At 40.8% G+C, this 25,858-nt stretch overlaps 1 protein-coding gene and 1 long non-coding RNA gene across 7 annotated transcripts in view; one reads left to right on the top strand and one right to left on the bottom strand.

Moving 5' to 3' along the window:
• LOC138210525 (glutamate receptor-interacting protein 2-like) overlaps positions 1–25,858 on the top strand; it is a 220,769-nt gene that overhangs the window by 69,466 nt on the left and 125,445 nt on the right. For 4 of the 6 annotated variants that reach the window (XM_069169725.1, XM_069169728.1, XM_069169727.1 and 1 more), the window contains exon 1: positions 2,736–3,135. The exons of 1 other annotated variant lie outside the window; for it this stretch is intronic. In XM_069169725.1, coding sequence (XP_069025826.1) covers positions 2,955–3,135 — 181 coding nt within the window. In that variant the 5' untranslated portion in view covers positions 2,736–2,954. Of the gene's footprint in view, positions 1–2,735; positions 3,136–20,520; positions 20,568–25,858 lie in introns of those variants that run through there. One more of the 6 variants, XM_069169734.1, reaches the window with a different exon arrangement.
• LOC138210526 (uncharacterized) lies at positions 13,703–16,562 on the bottom strand. Its single transcript, XR_011179263.1, has 3 exons — positions 16,477–16,562; positions 15,093–15,178; positions 13,703–13,815 (listed from the first exon to the last, which is right to left on the bottom strand). It is a non-coding gene; the product is annotated as an uncharacterized lncRNA (long non-coding RNA).

A 25,858-nucleotide genomic window follows, 5' to 3' on the forward strand; every position in this document is an offset into this window, starting at 1 on the left:
GTTTTTGTAAATGGCCAAATTACTTCGGACTGTCTTTGCCTTTTTGTCCTGCTCTTTTGAGATGTCAGTCATTATTCATAATTCATTTATTCATTCACTGGTTGCGTGACACCAGAATTTTAACATTGTATGAATTTAAAAATGAATATTATCAGTTCTTTTTGTTTTTTTCTGGTGAGGAAAGTGACCATTAGCCCAAATATGGAGGCTTACACTTTCCTTTACCGGATCTCATGCATGCCTTAACTCCGCTGTTCCCAACGTGGTTTAGGGATCTAAAGGGTTGATAAGAGAACGAAAAAAGGAACATTTTTGAGGACCACTTCTGTGTAGTTTTGTACGTACAAACAAAACAATTCCAGGGAAACACTATGAGAAAAGGAAACATTTTTCTTTTAACCTCTTCTCTTTCACAGACAAACTATGCGATAGAAGGTCAGAAAAAAAAAAAAAGGGTTGGAGACCTTAACCAACCGTTCGGAGTTACAAATGCTGAAAAGACCTTACGAATTCAGCAGCTCTTCACGTGAACAAGGCCATCCCTGGTCACCCTTAGCTCATTTTATAGTCGGCCAAACAACGAGTTTGAGAATATGTACCTGACAGACGGTATGTCCTTTGATTAACGGTAAAACTCCTCTGATTATAACCTTCTTCTAAAGCGCTTCTGCTTGCGAGAAACAGCTGGCTATGGACACTCCAAAAAAAAAAAAAAAAAAAAAAAAAATCCTCAATAATCTTCACGCGGGTTGGCTTTTAATTTCCTAGCTGCCAAGCAAATCAATTTTTGTCGGGTGTCACACTTTTTCAAAGAGCGAAAAAAAACTTTTTGCTGCAGGATCAAACTGTAAGGACTGTCACAGGTCAGTGATTAATAGGCATGTCTTAAACTCCCCCGGGGGGGAACTTTCATTAAAGCTACCTGGAGTTCAAACACTTCGTTCTCCAGTGTGACGATGAGTGAGTGACTGGTGTGTGTGTGTGTGTGTGTGTGTGTGTGTGTGTGTGTGTGTGTGTGTGTGTGTGTAACAGAAGGCCTATACTCCTGTGTCAGACGTAGTCCACAGTGTGTTGGTATATCTGCTAAAACCAGTATAGCAGGGTGTGTGTCACCTCTCCTCTGGAGGAAAATGATGAGCTTATTATGGAGGGACACGAAACAGAGATTAAAGAGCAGATGAGAATGTAGGCAGAGGGATGAAGGAGGGGGGTGGTGTGTGTGTGTGTGGGGGGGGGGGGGGTGGACATAGAGAAATGTTCGGTTTCCGACGAGATGGAGGCGTGGATGGAGAGGAGAAGGGTTGTGTTCAAGGAGACGGGAGGAATGGAGGCGATGGATCGATCGGAGGAGCTCGTAGGCAAACAATCGAAATAAAATGCGACAAATCATTCAACTGGATGTCCCGACCCAGAGATCTCATTGGTCAACTGCACATTTCCGACGTGTTCAAATCAGCACAACAATCCTCCGAATCCTCAAATTGAATGTCATATAATACGCGATATAGCGTTGTTGTTTTTTTTTTTACTTGTTATAGGTCTATTAAATGTGACCTATTAGGAAAAAAAATCTGGTCTTTATTTATTTATTTTTTTCCTTTTTGTGTCGCTCCGAGCACCCGTATACCGTAACACCACGGATAGCCGCGCACTTCAAGCGCCAGCGGCGGCTCGGCTGACCGGTCGTTGCTGAGGGGTCGGCCCACTTCCTGGAGTAGCGAACACTGCGCGCATCACATGAGAGTCAACCGACCTGACTCATTTGTTTTCCTTATTGTTAGTCACGCCCCACGTGTTGCCGTGGAAACGGAGAGCAAAAGTTTGTATATTTTGAGAGGGGAATTGCACCAAATTGTGAAATACACTTTGATTACATTATGTCATTTAGTCGGTGAGCTGTTGTATAATCCCTTCGTGCCAATATCAACACACCCTCTCGTGAAATATTGCTGAAGTGAATAAACCAAAGGCGGCGGAAGGGTGGAAAGCGGGAGGTCGGGATTCGAGGGTTTGATTGAAGAAGTTCGACGTGGGAGCCGACAAACAGTCTGCAAACTCAGAATGAAAAAAAAATGTGTGCGAGAGAGAAATAATGAAGCATGAAGCTGCCAAGGGACCAAAAAGAATGGCACCACACTGGGTCTGTTTTTTTTTCTTCTTATGTTGCTTTTTTGTTGTTGTTGTTGTTGTTGTTGCCCCCCTCCCCCACCCCTATTTGGGAAAAGATCGGCAAAGCGAAGCACCAGCTGAGAGTTTTTGAAGGTTGGATGTGGGGGGTGGTGACGCTGAGGTGCAGGGAGGTGGGCCGGGGTGCAAAAAGAGAGAGAGCGGGGGGGGGGGAGGGGCGAGAGGGAGTTATTAGCAGCCTCTCCCTTTTTTCCCTCTCCTCTCTTTTATTTTTTTGTCCTCGGTGGCTCACTTCTCTCGGTCGTTTCGCTCATCCGATTTTTTTTTCCGCCAGCCGAAGAAGAGGGATCGAAAAAGGGGAAAGAGAGGAAAAAAAAAAGAAGAAGAAGAAGAAGAAGAAGAGGAGGAGGAGGAGAAGAAAGAGAGAAAGTGACAGCTGAGGTGTTTGTCAAAGTAAGCCTGAGCAATTAAGCGCTGCACGAGAAAGAAAAAAGAGAAATTGGGGGTGTAAGCGGGTGGGTAAAGGAGGTTGGACCGTGGAGAGGAAGACGAAAGAAGGGAGGGGGGAGGAGGAGGAGGAGGAAGAGGAGGGATTTTGGGGGGAAGCAAAGGAGCGAGGCGAGGAAGGAGAGAGACGAGACACGAGCAGGTGGAGTGGAGAAACTTAACAGTCCGAAAAGAAGAGGAAGTGGGAAATAAAGAAGTAAAAAAAAAAAAATAAGAAAAATAGCAAAGGAGTGAGGAAGAGGAGGAGGAGAAGAAGGAGGTCCAGGTTCGAAGAGCGAGTCTTACAAGCTGGGCAGGTGAACCCTTTGGCTATTTCCAGGATGGACAAAGTGGAGCGAGTGATGAAGATGGTGAAGAGGATGTCGCCGAGGAAGAAGAGGAGAGAAGGAGGAGGAGGGAGAGGAGGAGGAGGAGGGAGAGGAGGAGGAGGAGGACAGGGAGATCTGGAGAGCCCGGACACCCTGTGCGACGAACTCTGCCGTTTCAGCCTCTGCATCAGCGGTGAGAGGCTGCGACCGCCACGTGTGTGTGTGTGTGTGTGTGTGTGTGTGTGTGTGTGTGTGTGTGTGTGTGTGTGTGTGTTTCAGAGGTTTGTCTGTATGAGAGATTCGGGGGGAAAAAAAGCTTGTTTGAAAGGTGTCTGTGTTTGCAGGACATGCAGTGTCAGCATATTCTTATAGGACAGTGTGTCTGCTTGTGTTTCAGAATATGTATTCTTTCACGCGTTTCGTTTCATTGCGACATTAAGTTGGTGTTGCAGAGTACAGTGAAAGTGTGTGTGTGTGTGTGTGTGTGTGTGTGTGTGTGTGTGTGTGTGTGTGTGTGTGTGTGTGTGTGTGTGTTTGTCGTTTAAAGTGCGTCTTTTCATGTTTGTACTTCTGAGTTAAAAACAAAATTTGAAATAGTAGCCATATTAGTGAAATTAGCTCTGGCAGAGGTTCCCTAACTTTTACAAACCAAACCAAAATGACCGAAGGACCATTTGTAGGTACCAACCTTTTAAAAAAAAATTTTTTTTAAAGTAAATATTCATGGGTTTAATTTACAATAGCCTCCGAAAGTCTAAAATAACAACAACGTAATGATAACGTTTTCAAAACCAGATCTACATTTACATATTTTGTGAGTAAAAAAAAAAGCCACTTGGCTGTTTTTAGGACCTCGTTGTTATTTTGAACTTCCCTTATTCCGTCAGCTAACCTCATCGCCTGTGGCGTCACCTCGCACTGCTAGACCCGGGCAAATGTTGTCTCTAAAATATATAGAACATTTAAATTATTGTAATGTATATATATATATATATTGTATATGTGACCACTGTTGTCAGTAATGAAAATGAAAATGTAATGATCATTTTTGGGGGATTTGGGCTATTGCGTACCGCCACGTGAAGCCACGTGTACCTCCTGAGGTACACGCACCACAGTTTGGGGAATCACTGAGTATAAACTCAGTATATCTATCAATTGAACTTAGTTTGATCAGACAAGAGGGTCGCCACGAGAAAAATTGCAGAATTAAGTCGTTTGGCTGAATGACTTCAATCTTTCGCTCATTTTTGTACCTCCGCAGAAGGTTTTGAGGAGGAAGTTTAGAAATGGTTGGATGTATAAGTATATTTACATGTATATATGTATAATTTCTCTACACGAGAGAGTCGGTCACCCTTTTTACGTGAACCATTACAATAATCTTTTTCCTCTCAACTTTGTGTTTATAGCTGCTTAAATTTAAAGCTGACCAGAAAACTCTCCTACTGACACGTTTCTGACAATCAACTACTGTTTTTTTTTCTTGTTGGTTTGAGGAAGTGGTTGAAAAACAAAAAAAACAGACCTCTGCTAGTTTTTCTTGAGTTTCTGGCTTGTTAGTGCTTTTTAATCACTGTGGCTGCTTGTGAATAGATGGTCGCTTGTTGACCTCTGAAGGAGTTCTCTACTATAACGACCCGAGATGTTTTTGCATGTTTAATCGTTAAGGGGACTGGAAGAAAATAAGACGGTCCAAGACAATCTTTTTTTTCTGACCTCAAAACTTTGGTACTTCGGTTTTTCTGCGACACTGTTTTGGTTGTGTGTGTTTGTGCTGCATTACTTTTCACTCGACTTAATTAGTTAGCGCTACCGTTTAATTAGCTCCGATGCCGGTTTGTGTCGATGCTACAGTTATTTTTTTTTTATTTTTTTGAAGTACCTCATGTTCTTCAAAGACTTTTTGGAAAAAAGTGTTTCACAGAGTTCCCGATTTTTTCTTTAGTTCTTTTGGGCGAGTTTATTTTTCGAACTCGCTTTGATCGCGTACAATCAGTCCAGTGAGAGAAAACGGGAGGGGGGGCGGGGCGTGGGGGAGGGAGGGAGGGGGATGTATGGAGACCAGCACATACAGTTGTACAAGTGGGAGTGAAGAGAGTGGGAGTGTGCCTGTTTCCCCCCCCTCCCCTCCCCTCCCCTCCCATATATCCTTTCATCAAACAATCTTTCTAATCACTCAGCAGAAAACTGCAGCAGCCCCGACTTCAAACGGCATCAAACAGCCCATCAGTGGAGCCAAACATTACACTGCAGGCAGGGAAAGGTCACTTTGAAAAACAAGAGGGAACTTGCGCAACATCAAGGCGAACATCCCCATGACGTCCCCCCCACCCCACCCCCCCACCCCCCCCCCTCGGTTTACAGAGCACAATCGACCCTTTTTGTTTTTTCCCTTTATGTAAAATGACGGATGCCTTTCTGCTGGATGCTTTTTATCCGACGCGTCTCACAGCAACGGGAGATTAATGAAATGCGTGATGCAGAAGGGTTTGACCAATGGAATTGAAATTATCACGCTGCATGGAGTTGCTCATGAGAGCTCTGCTTATACCGCAATCAAACCGAATGCTATATCACACCATCTTGTACAGGTAGACTTGAGTTTTTTGTTGTTGTTTTTTTCCTTGAATGAATAATTGCAGGTCTAAAAGAACCATTATGAACCTTGGACAAATCCCATAGGAGTCTTTCCACCGTGACAAATATCACGTAAAAAAAAAAAAAAAAAAAGATCAACCTTTATTTTTATGGAGATTACTGCCACAAAGTGCTCCCAATCTGTGGTGTAAAAATATCGGATATGTGCGTGCCTATATCGGCAAAGTTGACACCCCCGTTCGTGGCAGCAAAACACCAACCATGAGGGGTTTTTTTCCTAACCCCAACCATGTGTTTTTAATAATAGTTTAATTTTCCTGTAACCCTACATGATTGAAACCGTGCAGTAGGTTTTGTTTTCATAGAAATTGCTGCAGGCCCAAAGCGTGTAATAGACACGCACATCCGCCACAGGAAAAATGTGTAATTCTCACGCATGTACATCGCCAAGCGTGGCTATCTCACGTTTTGCTGTAGCGGACAGGCGTGTCTATCACACGCTCTGCCGTGATACCGGGTTGATGCGTTAAGCGTCGAATGTATTTCGATGGAGTCAAACACCAGACAATGCTGGAAAAAGATAAACCTGGCATTGAGACCAGGCTTGGACCATCATATCGGCCTCAAAACATGGTGGCTCTGCGCCACAAGGGAATACCAATAACACCGCCAACCCTCATTGTGTTCTAAATTTGAATGAGCATGGTGAATGCGTGCCCTGTGGCAAAAATTCAAATTAGCCTCAGGCAAATGGCTTGAAAGCTACAGAAAGACACAGGTAGAAGGGCAAGCTGTGCACGAAATCGCAGGGAAATAACCTCAAAGAGCTTTTTCAATCTGACAAGTGCATGAAAAGGCGATGTGCTCAAAACATACCAAACAGCTACATAACTCTCAAAGTTTTACAGAAGCAGTGAGAGAACCTGCGGTGGCTGTATGGAAAAAAAAAACATACACAAATGAAAACATAATATTGTTAGCCATATCTGCCACTCGGTCCCCCTAAATTCAACAAACCGGCCTTTTAAATTTACAGAAAACTTATTATCATCATATTTAGGTGCAATGATGGAATACGAGTGTGCGCTTATGTTTAGTTTGGATCATAAGTCCTCAAATCTTGTCCTATCCACTTTTTACATAATAAATTAGTAATAGTGTAGACGACTCACTCAAAACTTAGAACACTCAAAGCTTTATTTAATTCAAGAACATCTTAAGTTATTTTTATGTAAAGCTTAAAAAAAACCATGTATTTCAAGTTTGGGTGGTAATAATTACAAATGGAACCATGGCTTTGATAATCCTAATGCAATTCCCACATTAAACCAGATTTTAGTCATTTTGTTGGATACTGGTATAAAAAAATAGATCATGAATAAAAATAATAGAATAAAAGGTTTGTTTAGGACAATTTGCAAAGGCTGTATGTGAGAAATACAACTGATTCATTTACTTTAGAAGGATCTGACGTGTCTATGTGAGAGACTCTGACACAATAAGCCGCCCCGCTCTAATTTGAAAAGTCTCTCAGACTCGGTTTGGGCGTGTGTGTGATCCTGAATCTAAATTTATTCCCAAGCTGCATGCGCCTCTGCATTATTTTCACAAGGGCCAATTTTCCATCGCAAATCTGCATCTCATAATTGTGCCTGATGCGTGTAAATTATCAGTTCCACAGTGAAACTCTACTCAACTTCTGCAGCAGTCGACAGATAATGCAAACTAGATGTGTGCTCGGGGAGGGGGGAGGGGGTGAAATTACCATCAGCTGGTGCCCATATCCTGCTCGGCAATCAAAACTTTCACTTTACTGGAGCTGGAGATAAACAAACCTGGCAGTGTATTTCAGGGTTCAGGCGTGTTTGTGCGCCAAAAAAAAGCTTTTAAACTGAAATTGTGTGACCTTTTCAGTTCACCTCGATGACTTCCTAAAGCATATCAAAAGAGACAGAGAGAGCATAAATGGTAAAATATTAACTCTCCCATTGGCTGGAGTGACTCATGTTTTGCCTAAATTACGAATTCAGACAGAAAGTACTTTTTGTTCTCAAACCTAACTACATTTTAATTGTAGAGGTGTCAGAAGGTTGTTGTTTTTTTTCCCCCCAAACTGCTGATATTTTAGTCTAGTTTGTAGCTGTTGTAACATTGTCAGAAATGTGTGAAATCAGTGGAAAGTTAAAAAAAATAAACAAATAACAGATTACATTTTGTTAGTAACATAAATAACTGTATTGTGTTCCTTCAGTTGAAAAGCTAAAACTAATAGTTATAATTTGACATGCGATTCACAATATTCCTCAAATAAATGGTTTGCAAGCAGATAACGAGATACAAGTTTTAACGCTAGTGTTGAGGATGCTGTTTTGTTCTTCCTCCATACAATCTGTTCGTGGTGGGAGGAGAGATTTCTTACTTTTTATATTCGGAACAGGTTTTAGAATATTTGTTTTCCAATTATTGTTACGTTTACCAATATCCCAAAGGCTAGGTTGGTATGAAGACCTCTTAATAACAGCAGGAGCTAACGTCCAGTGGAAATGCTGAATTATTATTAACCACAAGACAAATGCCTATAAATATTTGGCATTGGCTGGAGTGTTTTTTTTGCTCCAAGAGCCACATTGGCAGCAAACAACCATAATTTGTTTTTTTTGGGGGGGGAGGCATTTTAATTGTTGTTAACAAAAAAATGATGGACCTGGCAGGTGAATCTTGGGAATGAATTTGCTATATCTCTATTACCATTGACAAAATAAATTAGTTCCCTGTTTAATTGTTTACAACAGTTGAAGTGGCTGAAATGCCCATTAACTGGAAAAAGTAAGTGGATGCACATCAAAAGAACTGCAGATGGAGGAAAAAAAATAAAAAAAAATCTGCCTGTTGAAAGCAGCTCACACAAAAGCTGAATGACATCCAGAACTAGCTAAATGACTACGTGAGCATTAAAAGCACCACAAAGAGGGGAGTTAATTGAATATGCTGGTAAAAAAAAAAGATCACAGGCAATCAGGGAAGGTAATGAAATGTGACATCAGAAACCTGCTTTATAGCATCCAGCTGATAGCCACTACATCGAACCACGTGAGGTAAATATAAACAGTGATAATTCTTCACCTTCTCCTCTTTGTCCTACTGTGAACGCTTCCATTTTATTAGGCTACATATCAAGTTTGTGGGAAAATAATGTATTTATGTTCCAGTACACCAGGATATGAATGTGGTTTTTTTGCATTCTAATATTAAGTCGTCACTGTTACCGAACTGCGATGTGCTAAATTCTAGGAAAATAAAAAAATCCCTAAAGTGAGACCAACAAAATTTTTGAAAATATAAGCAGCAAATTGTGAATGTTAAAAATGAAAATTTGGTTGTGTCATTATTTGGTGTTTTTGTGCAGCTAATCTGATCATTAATTGTTACTTTCAAAACAGACACAAAAATGGTGAATTTTTTCAGAAATTGCTCATGCGTAAACCATTCCTGTATCCGAATCTCTTCTTCATTCACTCCATCAATCTTCAGCCTTTTTGGAGGTTCAGTTTGAAGCTTTATTTTTTGTTAATGTGGGTTTTTCTTTCAGCATTTCAGACCGAATGCAAAAAGTCACTTTAAGCTACAAAAGCTTCTTCAGTTTTTTAACCAACAGGAGGAAGAGGTTGATATTTGGCTCTAAATCGACCTTGGTTTATGCTATAGAATAAAGGCTGTAGGCAAAACTTTACACGAAGTGGGGAATTCATATAGTTTCTGAACAAACATACTGAAAGCAGTTTGAAAACTCTGGAAGTAAGATCAAAGTTCATCCCTCTTCCTCTACATATTCACTGTAGAAATACTTGTACTTTTGGGAGGAAGGATTTTTCTTCCATTTTTTAAAATTCACCGCAGAGTTTTTTTTGTGTGTTTTTTTTTCTTTCTTTCAACAAGAATGAGCTCGGAGACACTGATGTCACACTGCGCTCAAACACTGACTTTTTCATAATGCATGAGCATCTCTTTTGCTGCTGGAATACGTAAGTGTAAATAAAACATGGCTGACGTTATGGCACACAATTGATGTGTGAAAGCGTGGAAGTCAAGAGAAAGTGAGAGTGTTGTAGTCGTGAAGCGTTTCGCAGCAGGTGAAGAGAAACATCCACTGAGGCCACAGTTTGTTTTCACACGTTGGTCCTCCATCTGACATTGATGTGCTGTTGAACATTTTAAAGCAGGAATTAGTGTTGTACTGAATACTCCAGCGGTAATTTCACCCAGTCTATCTAGTTTGACCTTTTTTATTTTTTTTATTTTTTTTGTTAAAAGTGCAAAATCTCCTGAGACATAAAGTGGATATATTGTATCTGACCCTTGACCTATACAGGATATCAATTATGGTGCTGGTGATAATGTCGTTAAATGTTACTTTTGTAATAAATAGTCTTCTAAAGTTCAGCACATATACATAGAAATGTAATAATGTCAGGCCAATGTGTCAAAGTGTGAATCTCTAACTGTAGTCATTTCCATGTGTGTCAATACAAAATATAATTAACAGTCAGCATGAAGGACTTGGATGCTGCATATTTCATCTTAAAAACAAAATTCAGTGTATTTATTTTGAGGGGCTATTTTGATTTATTTAATTTTTGCAGCTGAATTGACCCAGTTTTGCCTCAGGGATCAACAGAGCTCATCATAACGTCTTACTTATCTCAGTGACTACATCTGTAACGAGGCTGATAGAAGGGTTATGGTGTAACCTTACCGGAGCGAAGCCAACACAGTTTTTACTCCGCAGCAATCACACTCGTTGTAAATAACTTTGAATAACTTGATTACTAATGTGTGATAACGCTGGTACAACAATTTTGTACCATGGGGAAAAAAATGTTTCAAGCTCAATCTAAGTAAGCATTTTTTTTTTCCATTTGAATATTCACAGATGGAATTTAAAAGACTTGGGAGCCCCTCTATGTTGTCAGACTATTGCTGATATTCATGCATACACTTTGACATTTAAATTAATTTAATGTGGCAATCAAACTTATCAAACGTGTAATTATTTTCAACATATACACCAATGAAGTGTAGAGGGAATATTGTTTCTTTTTTTCTAAGTTTATTTAATGTCTAAACCTGATACGCATATAAAACACTTAAACAGTAGTATGTTTAATTGGAATAATTCAATTACTAAACCGGTGTCAGATTAAAAAAAGAAACTTACTTAACGACAGTACAGGTATTTATATTACAAAAAGGCCCCTTGCTTATGGCTAATGTTTTTTTTTTATAGTAAATACATTCCTGCACAAACACGGCAAAAGACTCGCTGTTAAGATCCATGCGTGTGATATTAAACCAGATCCGCAGCCCTTGTTTTGCACACACAAAAAAAAATGCACTCTGAAGTTCAGATGAAGCCAGTGGTGACATCTGAGCACAGAGTTAGACACATTAAATGACCATCTTCCAGTCTTTTAAGTACCACATTTTTGTAATCCTTCCACTCTGCCTCAGCAATAAAACTCCCTCTCTGTGGAGGCAGGAGGTAATTTCACACTCCAAAAAAACCCAACAGTATTTTAAAAGATATCATCTTGAACTGTCTGACTTTCTGCTGTGAAACTGCAGAAGTTATTTTTTTTTCTCTTTGCACAGAAGAAGAACTGTTCCTGTCACTTACGCTGAAAACACTTGAAAGGGCGGATTTCTTCGCAACCCGGCATCGGACAAAAAAAACAACTATTACAGCAACCGACGACTCTTCTTACGGGTTTTAAAGCAGGAGAATTGAAGCCTGTGTTCTTTTTTTTTTTTAAAAATCGGTAATCTTCAATAACATCAGAACCGGGGTTTTAAAGAGTTGATGCTCAGCCGAACTGACAGGAGTGATACATCACGCCATGTTGATTTGATCAAAGTGTCAGTGGTTTTAAATTAGTAAATCCTCTTGGTGCATTCAGCCCTGGATATCAGATGTTATGGCTGCAGTGTATCTCCGTGTGCTCCCACGAGACACATTTAGAGGCTAAATTTAGGTGTTAAATCCTCCTTTTCTTTTGCTCTCTCATCCCTCCGCCCCCGGCCCTCTTCCTATCTCATTCCTTTTGGCTTTTGCTGTCTTTGTCACCCTCTCTCTCTCTCCCTCCCTCTTTCCCTCTGTCTCTCTCTCCCTCTCAAATACTTTGCCCTCAATCTCCCTCTGTCTGTCTCTCTGGGTGATACTACAGCCGTGTGTGTGGGTGGATGTTTCATTCCTTCCCCTCTTCCTCCGGCACCGTCGAGCCTTCTCACCTTTTATCACTGAGTGCAGCTCAATGTGTAATTTATGCTGCGGCTGCTTTTTGTTTTGGTCTCGGTTCAGTTCTGGGATTTGTTTGATGCACATTTGCAATGCGAAGAAACTATACCTTTCAATTTGAAAAAAACGAAATGAAAAAAAAAAAGCATTATTTAATTTACTGTATCAGTAAAATACACTTAATTTACAGCTTACTTTATTTCTTTTGTATGCATGTATAAGTATGCCGATTTAAGCGTGACATTGACACGCCAGTCCACTACAGCAAAACGTGATATAGCTATGCTTGGGGCTGTCCAGGCGTGAGAGTTAAACGTTTTGCTATGGCGGACTGGCGAGTCTATTACACGTTTTGTAGGCGTGAAACTTACACGCACGTAAATATCACATGAGGAAGGATTATGTATAAAAGGCATTGTTTGGCGGTATTCGGAGGCAGAAGGGGTGTTTTGGTGGCGATAATCACAGACTGCCATGCGAGACGATGACGTTCAAATCCAGGAGGTGACAAAGTTGTTGTTTAGTTGTTTATGTTTTACTATTCCCAATCATGTTTTTTTTTTCCCAACCGTAACCACTTGATTTAGATTTTTTTGTTGTTGTAATAGACACATGCGCCCACCACAGCAAAATGTATAACTGTCACGCCTAGACATGGCCAAGCGTAGCTATCTCACGTTTTGCTGTAGTGGACGGGCGTGTCTATTTCACGCTTTGCCGCGACAGCGGGTTGTTAGAACAGTTAGTGTAGTTTCCAAATGTTGTGATGCTACTAGCGATCCTTACTGGCACAGTAATGTTGCAATTGAACTGACATTTGGACTCAATCTGTGATCTGTGCTATTGTTCTGTCCAATCAGAATTTTGATTGTCAAGTTTGGTGAAAAAAAGCCAAACCTTAAACCAAAGCAAAGTTTCATCACTTTGGAAGTCATTTCTCTTTTGCCAGCAACAGTTATTTACCATTCTCATACCCCCCCACCCCCCCCCCCCCCCCCCGCTCTCTGTGCGTTTTGCATCGGATCTCTGGATTGCATCGCAATCATCGCATCGCATCTCACTTTTGGGGAATGTCGGAAGTGGAGCTCATTTCGGCTAAAGTCAAAAGCCATACTGCAACAGCCTCGGACAAATGACAAAAATATAATGAGGTCTTGCTGTTTTTCAGAGTGAAATTTGCTCTTAACCATCTGTTCTAGCTTTTTGGCCTTTTCTAAAGATTTTTTTCAGCTTCTCTTATATCAATCATCGAGCTCTGCACGATTCAATATTATTACATTGCCAAACTCCTGACCCCCAAAAAAAACCTTTCGTAAACTTAGGATTAGCACCAAGGAAAGCTGTGTATTATAATTGATAACATTTTCCATTCCAGACACACGGCATCAACAGTAGTTTAGTTGCATTTGGAGAAAATCGAAATCAACCACAGCAACAATAACAAAAAGAAGCCAAGAGGAAAGGCTTTAGTCTGAGTGATGAGACAAATGCTGACATCCACAGGGCCAGCCTTTACTGCCAGGAAATTCCTCAAGGTACACTTAAAGACATCAAAAGGTGAAATACTCCTTTGAGTATTTGGGGATGAGAAGTGAATCTGCTCTGAACACCACGAGGAGGTAAATTGCAGCAGATGGAGCATCTATCACCGAGTCCATCCGTCAGAGAGTCCATCGTGCTGTGAGGTACGGACAGATGTGTTTGTGTCACGAGTTTTTTTTCATCTCGGTTCGGGATGCGAAAACGGCTTCAAGATGTTTTTTTGTGGCCTAATCGACTGTGTTGCTTTTACGAGATATTAAACTTTCAGATACTGTCTCTTTCGCTGTTCTCGCAGTGATACTCACTGTGGTTGTGGTAAGGTGACCTGTGGAGGAAGGTCCATGAAACTCCTCGGTTGTCTTTGGTTTCAAGTACTTCACAGCTTTGAGGTGCATTTGGGCTCATTATCTTGCTGCGGTGAGTCCTTCTTCACAAAGACTGAAAAGAGAGGACAGAGCATGTGTCTGGAGAATATAGAGTGCTACTTCTGCTTGAATAAGGTGTATTTGATTTAGCGCAGACAATCCAGAGTAGGCAAAATACGGCCATCTTGGATATTTCGACTACCGTGTTTAACCGATGGGTTTGATACACTATGGTTTATTCTCACATGCGTTTATCTCCTCACATATACTATTTCTGTTCCTGCCAAAAACTTAAAACTTTGATTCATTAGTAAATAGGAGGATTTATTTTCCCATAATTTTATGCTGTTATGGTAGCCCACCCCAAAGTTTTAGGTTTGGCCACATAGTCCGTTCTGAGAAGTGGTGCAGAGACACTACTCGTCCTTGGAGACCACGACTAGACAACTGTCTTTTGACGGGACTTTTTGCCCATTACAGTTCTTTATCTCGCACATTCTGTATCTGTAAAAGGAGTTTCATTTCTATCGCCCGGTGATCCTGTGGTGGTGTGGCTACATGTTTCTTCTGTCTAGTTGTGCTTTGGATCCAAATGGTCAGGAATGGTGTACTAGAAACGTGACCTACAAACAGTTCAGTTTTTCTTACATGTCATAACTTATTTTGTTTTTTTTATTGTTTTAAAATCCTTAAACTTTATGATTATTTCCAAGTTTGCATGATAGATTTTCAATGTGTTTCAATTTTTGACCCCAAGAGTGGGAATTTGTTCAAGCTTGTCCAAAATGGAGAGAGCTCAGATGAGCTTTTTCGGACAGCGTCACGCCAGTAAGCGACTGAGAACAAAAGCAACCACTACTTCACCAAACTTCCACTGCCTCCAAACAATTCCAAACAAAACTTTGTTTTTTCACGACTTTGCAAAAAACTGAAAATTGCATGAAATTACAGTATTTTTGAATATTGACTCCCAGTGAATAATTTGATTGTTTTTCAAACCAATTACCTGTTTTGTTACAGTATCTTCACATGACTTTTTTCCATGGGTATTGTAAATGAAAATGTCAATCACAAAAATAAATTAGCCCCAATAGCTACATAATAACTTTAGTATTGTTTTGATGAGATACATATCCCACAAAATAATTTGAATAAATCATAAAGTAGCTCTGCCATGTAGATGTAAATCTGAATAACTTTTCATGCTGCTAAACTTGACAGTTGATGCACTTGTATCTCAACAGGATCTTACATAATCACATCAATGGCTGTTTTTTGTTTTTTTTTTCACTCTGCTCAATATCCAGTTGGATTTTTCCTTAATTAAACCCCTCAGCACAAAACTTTTACCTGCCGGATGGAAAGTCCACTTGTCTGGATGGGCACTTGACGCGGCCGAGACACTCTGGGGAGGCTGAAAAGTGACTGTGGGCATGCTAACAGGGAAAAAAAAAAAAAGAAAAAGAGAAGGGCTATCTGCTTATTACTAGTCCAGCCAACTCAGCAGGCGCTGACACCAAAATTGGCAGTTTGCTTCCACTCTGAATTTGTCTGGGTCTCGAGGTCAATTGGCTGGCGGACACCCATGAAAGAATCAAGATAACCAAGCCATCCGCCGCAGTGACTCATGCAGGCATGAGAATCAACAACCACACATTTATTCACATTTCATATTTACTGAAAACACCCCTCGAGACCAGATCTAATGCCCTATAATTCAATCCAAATGTTTTTATAACACCTTTTGGGGGCTTCTAAAATCACATTTCACCAGAGAACCCATTTGGTAGATCTGCCATCTGCCTCCCCTTAATAGAGTCTGACCTCTCTCATTCAATCTGTCGGCAAAATTGGCAATTTGCCTCCCCGTTTCAAACATCTGACTGCAGGGGTCAATTTGTTTCACCTCTCGGTTTGTCAGTTCGGTTCTTATTACACAAGTTGGCCCTTCAGCAATACTTTGTTTGAGTATTCGTATTTATATCAAATTTAAGTTGTTTTTTTTTTTCGCTTATTGTGTTCCCGATTACTCGTAGGAGATTAAATAGGCACAACTGATGAGATTAAGTTGTTTTAGAGGTCGTTCCAGTCTGGTTCAGCCAGTGCCGACAGTCAGGAGATAAAATCGTACAGTTAATATGTTTAATGATTCTATCTTTTTGCCTTTTTATTGTATTAGTTAATAAACTGGATCATTCAGGTTTCAGTGCCAAGATCCAAGTCTAGATGAGGTTGTGTGGGTGTGTCGGGTGTAAAACTAAACTATAAATTGTTCCGTATATATTGTTCAGCACCTTTGACGTACGGATTAATAGGAGAAAATATAAAGCTCCGTCCTACTCGAGCTGCAAATTGCCAAAAGCAATGAAATCTATTTACCAGATTTGCATGTCTTTTCTAGTCACTGAGATGTTCAGAGTCAAGACTACATCTGTGAGTGTTTATACGAATCTATGGATATGAGTCTTTCCAGGTTGTCGAGAATTTCATGGTTTATTAACCGAGAGATGTCAGGTGCCTGAAGCTTTTCAGTTTAGGGGGAAAGCTTGCTTTGGTATTTAAAAACAAACCAAAGAACAATCTTTATGCCTATTTTCCAATGTTGGGGTTTAGTAAGTTTATCCAAATAATAAATTGATTGAATAACCAACAATTCTTTCCCTCCCCCCTCCTACTATAAAGACAAAGTGTGGATATGTTTCCCTCGGATGCCAGTGTTCATCATGTGACTCACCCGCCGAAGTGTGTCAGGTTTTCTCCTCGCAGTCCGTCAGTCATCTTGACGAGCTGTCTGTCCCCGAGTTTGAGCCTCCTGGCTCCTGGACAGATAGACAACACAAGTCAGGCGATTAAGGGATTTAGACAAGAACATACAGGGATTGATTTCATGTCACTTATCTGTTTTTTTTTTTTGTTTTTTTTGGGGGGGAGGGGGGGGGGGTCAAAGTGGGTGTATGTTTCTCCTTCAATGTACTTTTCACGCATACTTTTCGTCCACGACAGGAAAAACGTGTAACTGTCACGCTGAGACAGGCCAAAGCGTGGCTATTTCATGCTTTGCCATGATACCGGGTTGCTTCTTTTTACAGATGTTTGTGTCTATTGATACACACACAAATTTGTGCAGCTATCCTTATTAGGACTTCGCATTGGACTTCCATTCGTTTTGGACATCCTCGCCCAAACATCTCACCCTAATCTTAAGCATAAACAATACACCTAAGTAGCTTGTACCGGAAAACCAAGTCCTTTTAAATATGTGGCATCATGTTGAAATAGAGAGTGTACAAAGCCAAAGACAGAGATCAGCAGGATGGCAGAGGAGTGAGGAAACGCTCGATTTGGGAAAAACTCTTCTCTGTTCAAACGTTGATCTATGGGGGGGGAAGAACAGAACAAGAGTTTCCGACACACTGGTGGGGAGAAGACCTAAAGAAAAAAAGAAATCTCACCGTCTCTTTTTCTCTCCGTGTCTTTCTCCTTGATGCTATTTGGAGCATGAGGTACATCATGTGTTCTCTTCGAGATTTTATATCAGCCTGTGTGCTGTCATTGGCATTGTGTGCTTTCTGCATCACTCTCAACTTCTTCCTATTGGGTTGGATTTCTTATTTTATTATTATTTTATTTGTAAAAGTTGTTGGGTTTTTTTGGGGGGGGGGGGGATTGCCCCAATCTCCAGCAGGGAAATAAGTTTCTTCAAGCTTAAAGGTCAGGCAGTTGATTTTTTTTGTGTTCGGGCTGTGAGTTTTTAAATTTTGTATGAGCTAAAAATCAATACATGAATCTCCTCAAAGTAGCAGAATGACATAACTTTGTTCAGTAAAGAATTTCCGTTTTATCTCCGTTCATAGAGGGAATAAGACCAAAAAAAACATAAATTGTAGTTCCTGTTAACACCTGCGAATTTTCACGTTTCATTTTTATCCGGTAACCAGTGATGTTCTGTCTGCTAACATAACGTAACTGCTTGGTTTATTTATCTTGTTTTGTTTTACAGGCAACTGTTGGAAAAGTTTTTTTTTTTTTTTTTTTTTCTCTGTCAAACACAGGCCCAATACTTTTGCTAGAGATATGACAGCGTTCAGGGCACTGCTCATGAGTAATTTACTATACTGTGACATTCATCTCAAGAAGGGAGAAAAGAGAAGTAGTCTAAAAAAAAGAAGTGCTGCAGTCACAGTATGCGCCTATTATTTTATCCCATAAAGGATTATTTCACTGGAAGAAGCGAGTAAACTCTAACTGCCAGTCTGTGATCAAAGTGAGCGATATGAATACGTACTGCAGCATTAATTTATAATGACCAGTCTTGACTTTATACTGTGTGTTAGACATTTCAAGAACCACACCGAATAATACACAAAAAGGTGGGTGGGAGTGACTGCATGGTGGTTTTAAACACAATCAGTCATGTGTTATTGTGTCTGTCCTCCCAGTTACTGTATATATTTGTCTGGGGCTCATGTAAACCAAATTGTCTATAGAGGATAACAAAAAAAAAAAGGTTATTTGCTAATTAGATCCACAAATATTTTCAGAATCTAATAATTCCTTTTTGTCCTAGTTGTCACAAATTTCTATTAATTTCCATAAATCAAAATGCACCACTTTTGGAGAAATTGTGCCCATATCAGTTCATGGTGTCTGTAGAGATACATCCAGTTATCAACACAGCAGTGTAGGTGATTCAGGTCACAATGTATTCAAAATGAAATAAAAAAAAAAAGAATAGCTCTGTTGATCCCTCACCCTGTATCCCAGCACTGGGAAAATGACATACTTTGGTACCAATTAGGCAGTATTGAACCGATTCATAATAATTTAATGTTGTTTTCGGTCCAAATTTTGTACTTGGTAAGACTTGACTTTCTTCATTCGGAGGAACACTGTTGTGCCACTGTAGAGAAGATTATAGAAACAATATGTTCAAATAGTCAACATGTTGGGTGCAAGAGAAATAGGAACCTGAGCAGTTTGACTAAATCAATATTAGATCCCCCAAAATGTAGAGGGGTTGTGGGATGCCCCTGGTCAGCAGTCGTATACCAGCGAACGATGGTCCAACAAGGGACAAACCATGATGGGTTTTTTTTATAATCTGGGACTCTAATAGAGTAGCTTTCCATGTTTGATAGTTAAATTATTGTTTAATTATCTTATACTGGCCGTCCGTGCTGTCCATAAGATCATTTGTCTGAAACAAGCCATTGTTCGCTCTATAAGAACTTTAACATATTTTTTTACGATTGCGGTGTCCATGCCTTGGCTCCTGGCTGTTTCGTGGGCACATAAAGGGAACAACTTCATATGAAGCAGACATTTCAGCTTATTGATTAAAAACGTATTAGTGATAAATAATCTACATCAGATGTTTGTGAATTTTTTAGCTCCATCTCCTTTATGCGTTTTTTTTTTTTTTAAATCGACAGCTGAATTTTTAAAGAAAAAGAAAAGTGAGTCACCACCTTTGAAGCACATCATTGATCATTTAAAAAAAATATGGAAGCAGACTCTAAAAGTGTTGTAATTTTGGGACCTCAAGGACTTGACTTAGTGACAGCTCCTTAAAAGAACTATTATTTAGTTGAATAGAGGACTATCCATCATTATGAGGGGAAATAGATGTCATTTCTTTCCAGAAAGTGTTTCACACTGACACAAAGTAAGATAATAAAAAAAAAAATGAAGAATGGATTGGGTGAAAAAGATGAGTAGAGTGGTGGGAAGAACAGAAGATTATTTCTGGAAAAGGAGGATCGTGGGTGTAGAAAAAGGCATAAAAGAAAACCTCATTTATCCCTTCCCTTTATCTCTTTTTTTAATATTTTTTTCATCAAGGAGAAGATTTGAATGTGGAGAGGGTGGCACAAATTGTTGCATGGATTCATTTTCCCCATACAGTTTGAGAGTGTAATAAAAAAAAAAATAAGTTCGAAGAAGTCTGAGTTGAATAGCTCACTATGTGTGCACTGTCAAATTTAGGGAAATTGCCCCCGTGGCGGTTCCTCTCATGTGGAAGCCTGCTGTTGCAGCCCTGTTTTTCCATTGGGAGTGTCTCTGGCTTCTGGTTGTTGTGGGGTTTCTTTTTCAGTAGTAAAGACACATTGAAAGGCGAGTGTTTATCATGAAACTAAGGGTTGGCGAATATTTCAGCTAATGGCAAAACAGTCCAACTTACTGTAAAATATGGTGCCAATATCAGTGCGCTAATTGGCACCCATATTCCTCAGCCAGCTGTCGTTAAAATGGAGTGTACTGAAAGAACACAAAAAAGCATTTGATTGGCGGATTTGGGGTTTTCTTTAAAAGCTTGTGAGACAGACTTTTCAGCACACCAGAAGCACTTATTTTCCAGTGGAAGCTAAAAACCGTCATGGCGATGGGAAAATAGGAAAAAATATGAACTAAGGTTGGTCCTTGGTGTTGGTGAGACGCGTCAATCCGCCTTAAAAATGTACTTGTGGTTTTTGCTGATGAATGTAAAAATTGGTGAATTTAAGTTTATCCTCTTTAGAAATTCTTGGCAGAAAACCAATGGTTTGCTGTAAACCGTTTGCACCGGTGAATCCAGGACCGTACCCTGCGACTTTTGCCGAATGCTGTCGGTCAAATTTTGATTTGGCTGTTCAATACGAAGATTTTTTTAAAAATTTTTTTTTCATATTTACAATCTAGAAATTTAAAAAAGAATCCACAGCGAACTCTCCTTTTGTCTCCAGATAACCAACGGTCTCTCACCGCAAAAAACAACCGCTTGACTTGAAGATCCTCGCTCCGCTGGGGAGGGTCCGATGGTTGATGGTTAGACTCGTCTACTTTCAGGTGCCGGACCTAAATTAATCCACAGCAACTCTTCACGGGATTTACGATGACCCTTAAATTGGAGAGCGAAGGTACCCAAAGGTCACGAGGTTATCGCTAAAGATCCGTCCCAGCTGTAGCTAAGCGTCAGAACAGCAGGTCATAGTGAAATGCTAGAAAAATACAAAATGTGCTTTTTGTTCTTTTGTGACTGAAATGAGACATTTGAGTTTTTTGGTTTTTTTCCTCTTCTTATTTGAAACGCTGGTTAAGGATGCAAAATTTAGATTTTTGACATTAAAATTTCATAAAAATGTACTTTTCTCTGTTTAAACAAACTATTGCATGAGATTACCAACAGGCTGATGTATACTTTAACTTGATGTAATTTATATCAGCCTGAGCTGAACACATATATCCCTACAGAAAGCACCTGTACTTGTTTTTCTTTCTTTGAAAATCTAATTCCTGTCCATTTAAATCAGCTGTCTTGATCAAATATGTTAGTATTCTTTGGTATAACACATTATATGTTTTGTGCTTTTATTTCAAACCCTTGTCTGCCTGCCACATTTTGACTTATGGAACACCAACATTTGAAATTCAGATTATACGCCGGGGGACGGCTGCAGTCTCTCGGCCGAACTATTGTTTACGAACATCTCTGCTCGAAACTGATCTCAGCCGGCAAGTAAAAAAAAACAAAAACAAAAAAACAAACAGATATTGTGCTCGCAGAAAGCTGCAGCTTCCTTGTGTTGCCATCATGGAGGCAGGGGATGGGGGGGGTGGGGGTCGTTGCACTGTAGGATTAAAGCAGCAGTGGGTGCTGTTGCTTTCGGTTGCGTCAGATGCTTTAAACAGCAAAGATGTGTTTAGAGAAGAAAGGAGGAGAAGAGGGGGGAGGCGGGGGGGGGGGTTGTAGAGGAAGGAAAAGGGGAGGGGCCGGGAGCATATCAAAGTGAAGCAGAGATGAAGGGATAGAGATCATGGAGTCAGAATGAAAAAAAAAAAAGAGAAGGAGGGACTCAGAAAAGGAGCGTCGGGATACAAAAAAGGGAGATAATGGGGGGAAAGAGGGACAAGAGAGGCACGGGGGAGGAAGGAGAGGGAGAGAGGGAGAGAGAGAGAGAGAGAGAGAGAGAGAGAATTAGCAGAAGAAAAATGTCCGGCGGTCAGATGACAGACGAGAGGAAGCAACAGGAGGAAGGAATTGATTGAAAGAAGATAATGGAGGACAAAGAGAGAAGGAAAATCAATTTTTACCGTCTCGGGGAGAGACAAAAGGAAGACGTTTCACTTAAAAGGGCCTCGCGGGGGACGAGAGGGGAGGGGAGGGGGGGTTGTCAGTCCCTCCGGTCTGTCTGCGTTACAGCAGTGTGTTCAGAATATTACTTGTTTGATTATATATTTTTTTTTCCGCAGCTTTGTCATGTTTGCGTTTGGGCTCAGGAATAATCGCCTCGTCTCTCCGCCTGCTCGGCACGCACGGACGACATTTTTCCGTAACAGTGTGACAGTGTTACAACACGCCTTGCGTGCTTTTGTTTTCTAGGTTTGTTTTTTGTTTTTTTTAAGCTACGTCCATTTTTTTTTTTTTTTACATACAAGTTATTGAGCCCAAACATGACGTGGAAATGAAGTTCAACTGCCTGAGCAACATCGTGTTTATCTGATGAAAGTTTCCTAAATGAGCCGCAAAAGCTTGTAGAGAGGTCGGGAGGTCGTTTCCTGCTGATTGTCTGTTGGATTTCTTTTTAATCTATCACAATCTTTCTTAAACCTACAATCAAGCAGCATTTGCCTCTACATTTATAAAGGAGGCAAATCTGATTTCCGTGGGTTTTTCGCAACGGGCATACGTATCAGTTCTGCAGAAATCAGAAATCACTTTTAAAGATCATTGACTTTTTGGCCTTATTAGATTAGAACAGACAGACAGGAAATGTGAACAAAGAGAGTGACCTGCTTTAAAGGTCCAGCCGGCCGGCCGGACCGTGGAGCCGCAGACTCACTGCTGACTCATCGTGTTGCTCAGGAAAAACTTCAACACAATCGGCGGCAAACGGTTTATGCTTGTTGCAGAGTTTGAACGTGTTGGATTGTGTCACTGTGTCTTTTTTGGATTCCACCACTGGAGGGTGTGAGAGTGAGAAAAAAAAATCATAAGTCTTCTATTTCTACATCACCTCTAATCTCCAGATTTGGAAAGCTGTGGGATTCCCTCACCTCCATATCCTCCTACACACACACACACACACACACACACACACACATGCACACACATGCACACGCACACACGCACACACACACTCACACACGCACACACACACTCACACACCTACTCCTCCTGTAACTCTCCTCTCTGTCAATTTAATGCAAAATAGTTTTTCCAATTATTTGGTCAGTACAGAAACATAATTCTGAAAATTAACATATTATGATTGATAACTATTTATACTATGTATAAAGTTTGTCCTATGCATGTATTTTTATGTGTGTGTGTTTGTGTGTGGGAGGATGCATCTTTCCTTTCCTTTCCTTTCCTTTCCTTTCCTTTCCTTTCCTTTCCTTTCCTTTCCTTTCCTTTCCTTTCTATTACCCGTCTCCTCCCTTCCCCTTCCCCTTCCCCTTCCCCTCCCTCCTCTCCCCTCTCCCCTCTCCCCTCTCCCCTCCCCTCCCCTCCTTTCCCCTCCCACCACCACCACCACCACTCTTTTGAATAATGAAACATGACTGCCTTTTTTCCCCCTCATAATGGCTCACTTAAGACCTTTCTAACCCTGCACTTACTCTGCGGTGTCTCCCCGCAGAGCTGCAGCAGGAGTTACACGCTACGCTCTGAAATGGCTATCAGTTAATTTGCTAAATGAACCTCGGGCTCTTAACTTGTCGGCACCGCCGTGCATTTTGCATGCGAGCGCACTGGGAGCAGTCGGAGCCGCAGCCCGTTCGCTGGCACTTCTTAATGTACAAGTTGGATAAGAGAGAAAATCCTAAACAGACAGGAATATGTCAGTAAGCAGAGCGCCAATATGAAACTACTCGGCAGGATTAAACTATGACTCTTACTTGTGTGGTGCAGGAGTTTTTAAACACACCGCCGTTCTTCACTGACCGGAAATGACCTCAACATGTGAAACACGTCAACCCGCCAAAATATCTGCAGCTTTAATCATTTCAACCAGAGATTCCCATGTTTCTGTCCTTTGTTTAAAGCGCTCAACAAACACTGATTCTTCTGTCCAGAAGCGGTAGTGAAAAAGAAACACTGCTGCAGCTTCCTCAGACGCCTTTAATTTGAAAATTCTTTAAATCGGTAGGCCCCGCCCCCTTTCTCCTACGTAGCCAAGATGGCGACCGTCTAGGGTGGAAAGTGTCCGCACTTCTGTTTTTTTGGGGGACTGATTTGAGTGCATCATGGTGCTGCTTGTAGCGATCTGCATGGTTCTGTACTTGGACAGTGTGAACGCACTGATGCACTTTAAAAAATAGCGAGTATTAATACACGACTGGGACATTTGGAACACAGCGTGGGAGGAGATGAAGGGAAGTTAAAGGAAGACGACGAAGCTCCTGCAGAAGATAGTGAAGTCAAACGTTAGCAAACTTCCAGCACCCCATTGTGAATGTAAAAAATAAGATTCGGAACAATTATACCCATTTTTATGCCTCTCGCGAAGACAGTTATTGCACAAAGTTTCCGATGACTTCGTGGATTTCCATTGACCTTTATTGGAAAGCAGAAAGAACCTCAACAATGTTGATAGGCATCTGGAAAAGCAAAAAAACAGCAAATTACACAATTAAAGTTGTGAATTCCTCCAGCAGTTCCAGCGGGAGTCAGACCGATTAAACATAATAGAGTCGTAATTAAGACAAACACGAATCTCCATAATTGCAAAAATGCAAAGCATAAATCAAGTCATAAAAACTCATTATAAGAATTCATAACATATACCTTTTTTTTTTTCTTTAAATATGATGATGAAGTCTGGGAAGCTGATTTATTTTATATGGTGTGTTCACATGAATCAACATTATTCCTCTTATGATGCAAACACCCAGTTACGGCGCTGCCCCCGATATTTGACTGACATGATGATGTCACAGGATGAGGTCGGGGTCTAATGACATCATCGCTGCTCCCTATTGGCTGTTCAACTTGCTTTCATATTCCAAAACACGAATATGAAGCTTGTGTTAAGATCTGAAGATGTGGCCTAGATTCAGGATGCACACACACACACACACACACACACACACACACACACACACACACACACCACACACACACACACACACACACACACACACACACACACACACACACACACACACACACACACACACACACACACACACACACACACACACACACACACACACAGTATGTGAGTACCCCAAAAACAGACATCACTAATGCAACACAAGAATTTGTATCTCGCAGAACCCAGATGTACACACATACACACACACACACACACACACACACACACACACACACACACACACACACACACACAAGGCCAACATACACACACACAGCCACAAAGAGAAAAAATAAGTAGATAAACCAAGCACACACACGCACACATACACGTGATGGGTGGAAAGCTTTGCGTGCACACACACACACACACACACACACACACACACACACACACACACACACACACACACACACACCTTTGTGTATACAACAGACGATGACACGAGGCTCTCTGAGATTAGCTTTGATTTCCGCACCAACGCAAGCACTTTGAGATTATCACATTTCTTCCCAAAGAAAACCAAGAGGAAGGCAAAATAACAACAAAGAGGGGGGGTGACCTCAAATCAGCTCGAATCAGAGCTGGGGACAAAAAGACAGCAAATACAAATGAGTGGAGAAGGGGAGGTGGGGATGTGTGTGTGTGTGTGTGTGTGTGTGTGTGTGTGTGTGTGTGTGTGCGGGAAAACACAGCAAGAAAAAATTGGTCAATTTATGTGCTATACACATGAATTCTGTAGTATTTTTCTGTAAAAGCTCAAAAATGGCCTTCACACCTAATATACTTAAAATTGATCTAAAGAGTATCATCATGTAACTTGGTGCAAGTATGAAAGGGGAATGTAGTAGGAACACAGACTGTATATGAAAGTGGACGAAGCTCCTGGGTCTTGAAAAATGAGGCCGATGCGGAAGCGCCTTAAACTGCAATACCACCGAGTGCCACTAGGGGGTCGGCTCCAAAAAGCCTCCATCGACTCCCATTAAACTTCTCTCATCAAATACAAAGTCAACACATTTTTTTCCACAACTTCTTATG

This window comes from Embiotoca jacksoni, unplaced genomic scaffold (genome assembly GCF_022577435.1).
Source record: "Embiotoca jacksoni isolate LCO1_2020_lvr unplaced genomic scaffold, fEmbJac1.0.p SCAF_46, whole genome shotgun sequence".
NCBI classification, from domain to species: domain Eukaryota; kingdom Metazoa; phylum Chordata; class Actinopteri; family Embiotocidae; genus Embiotoca; species Embiotoca jacksoni.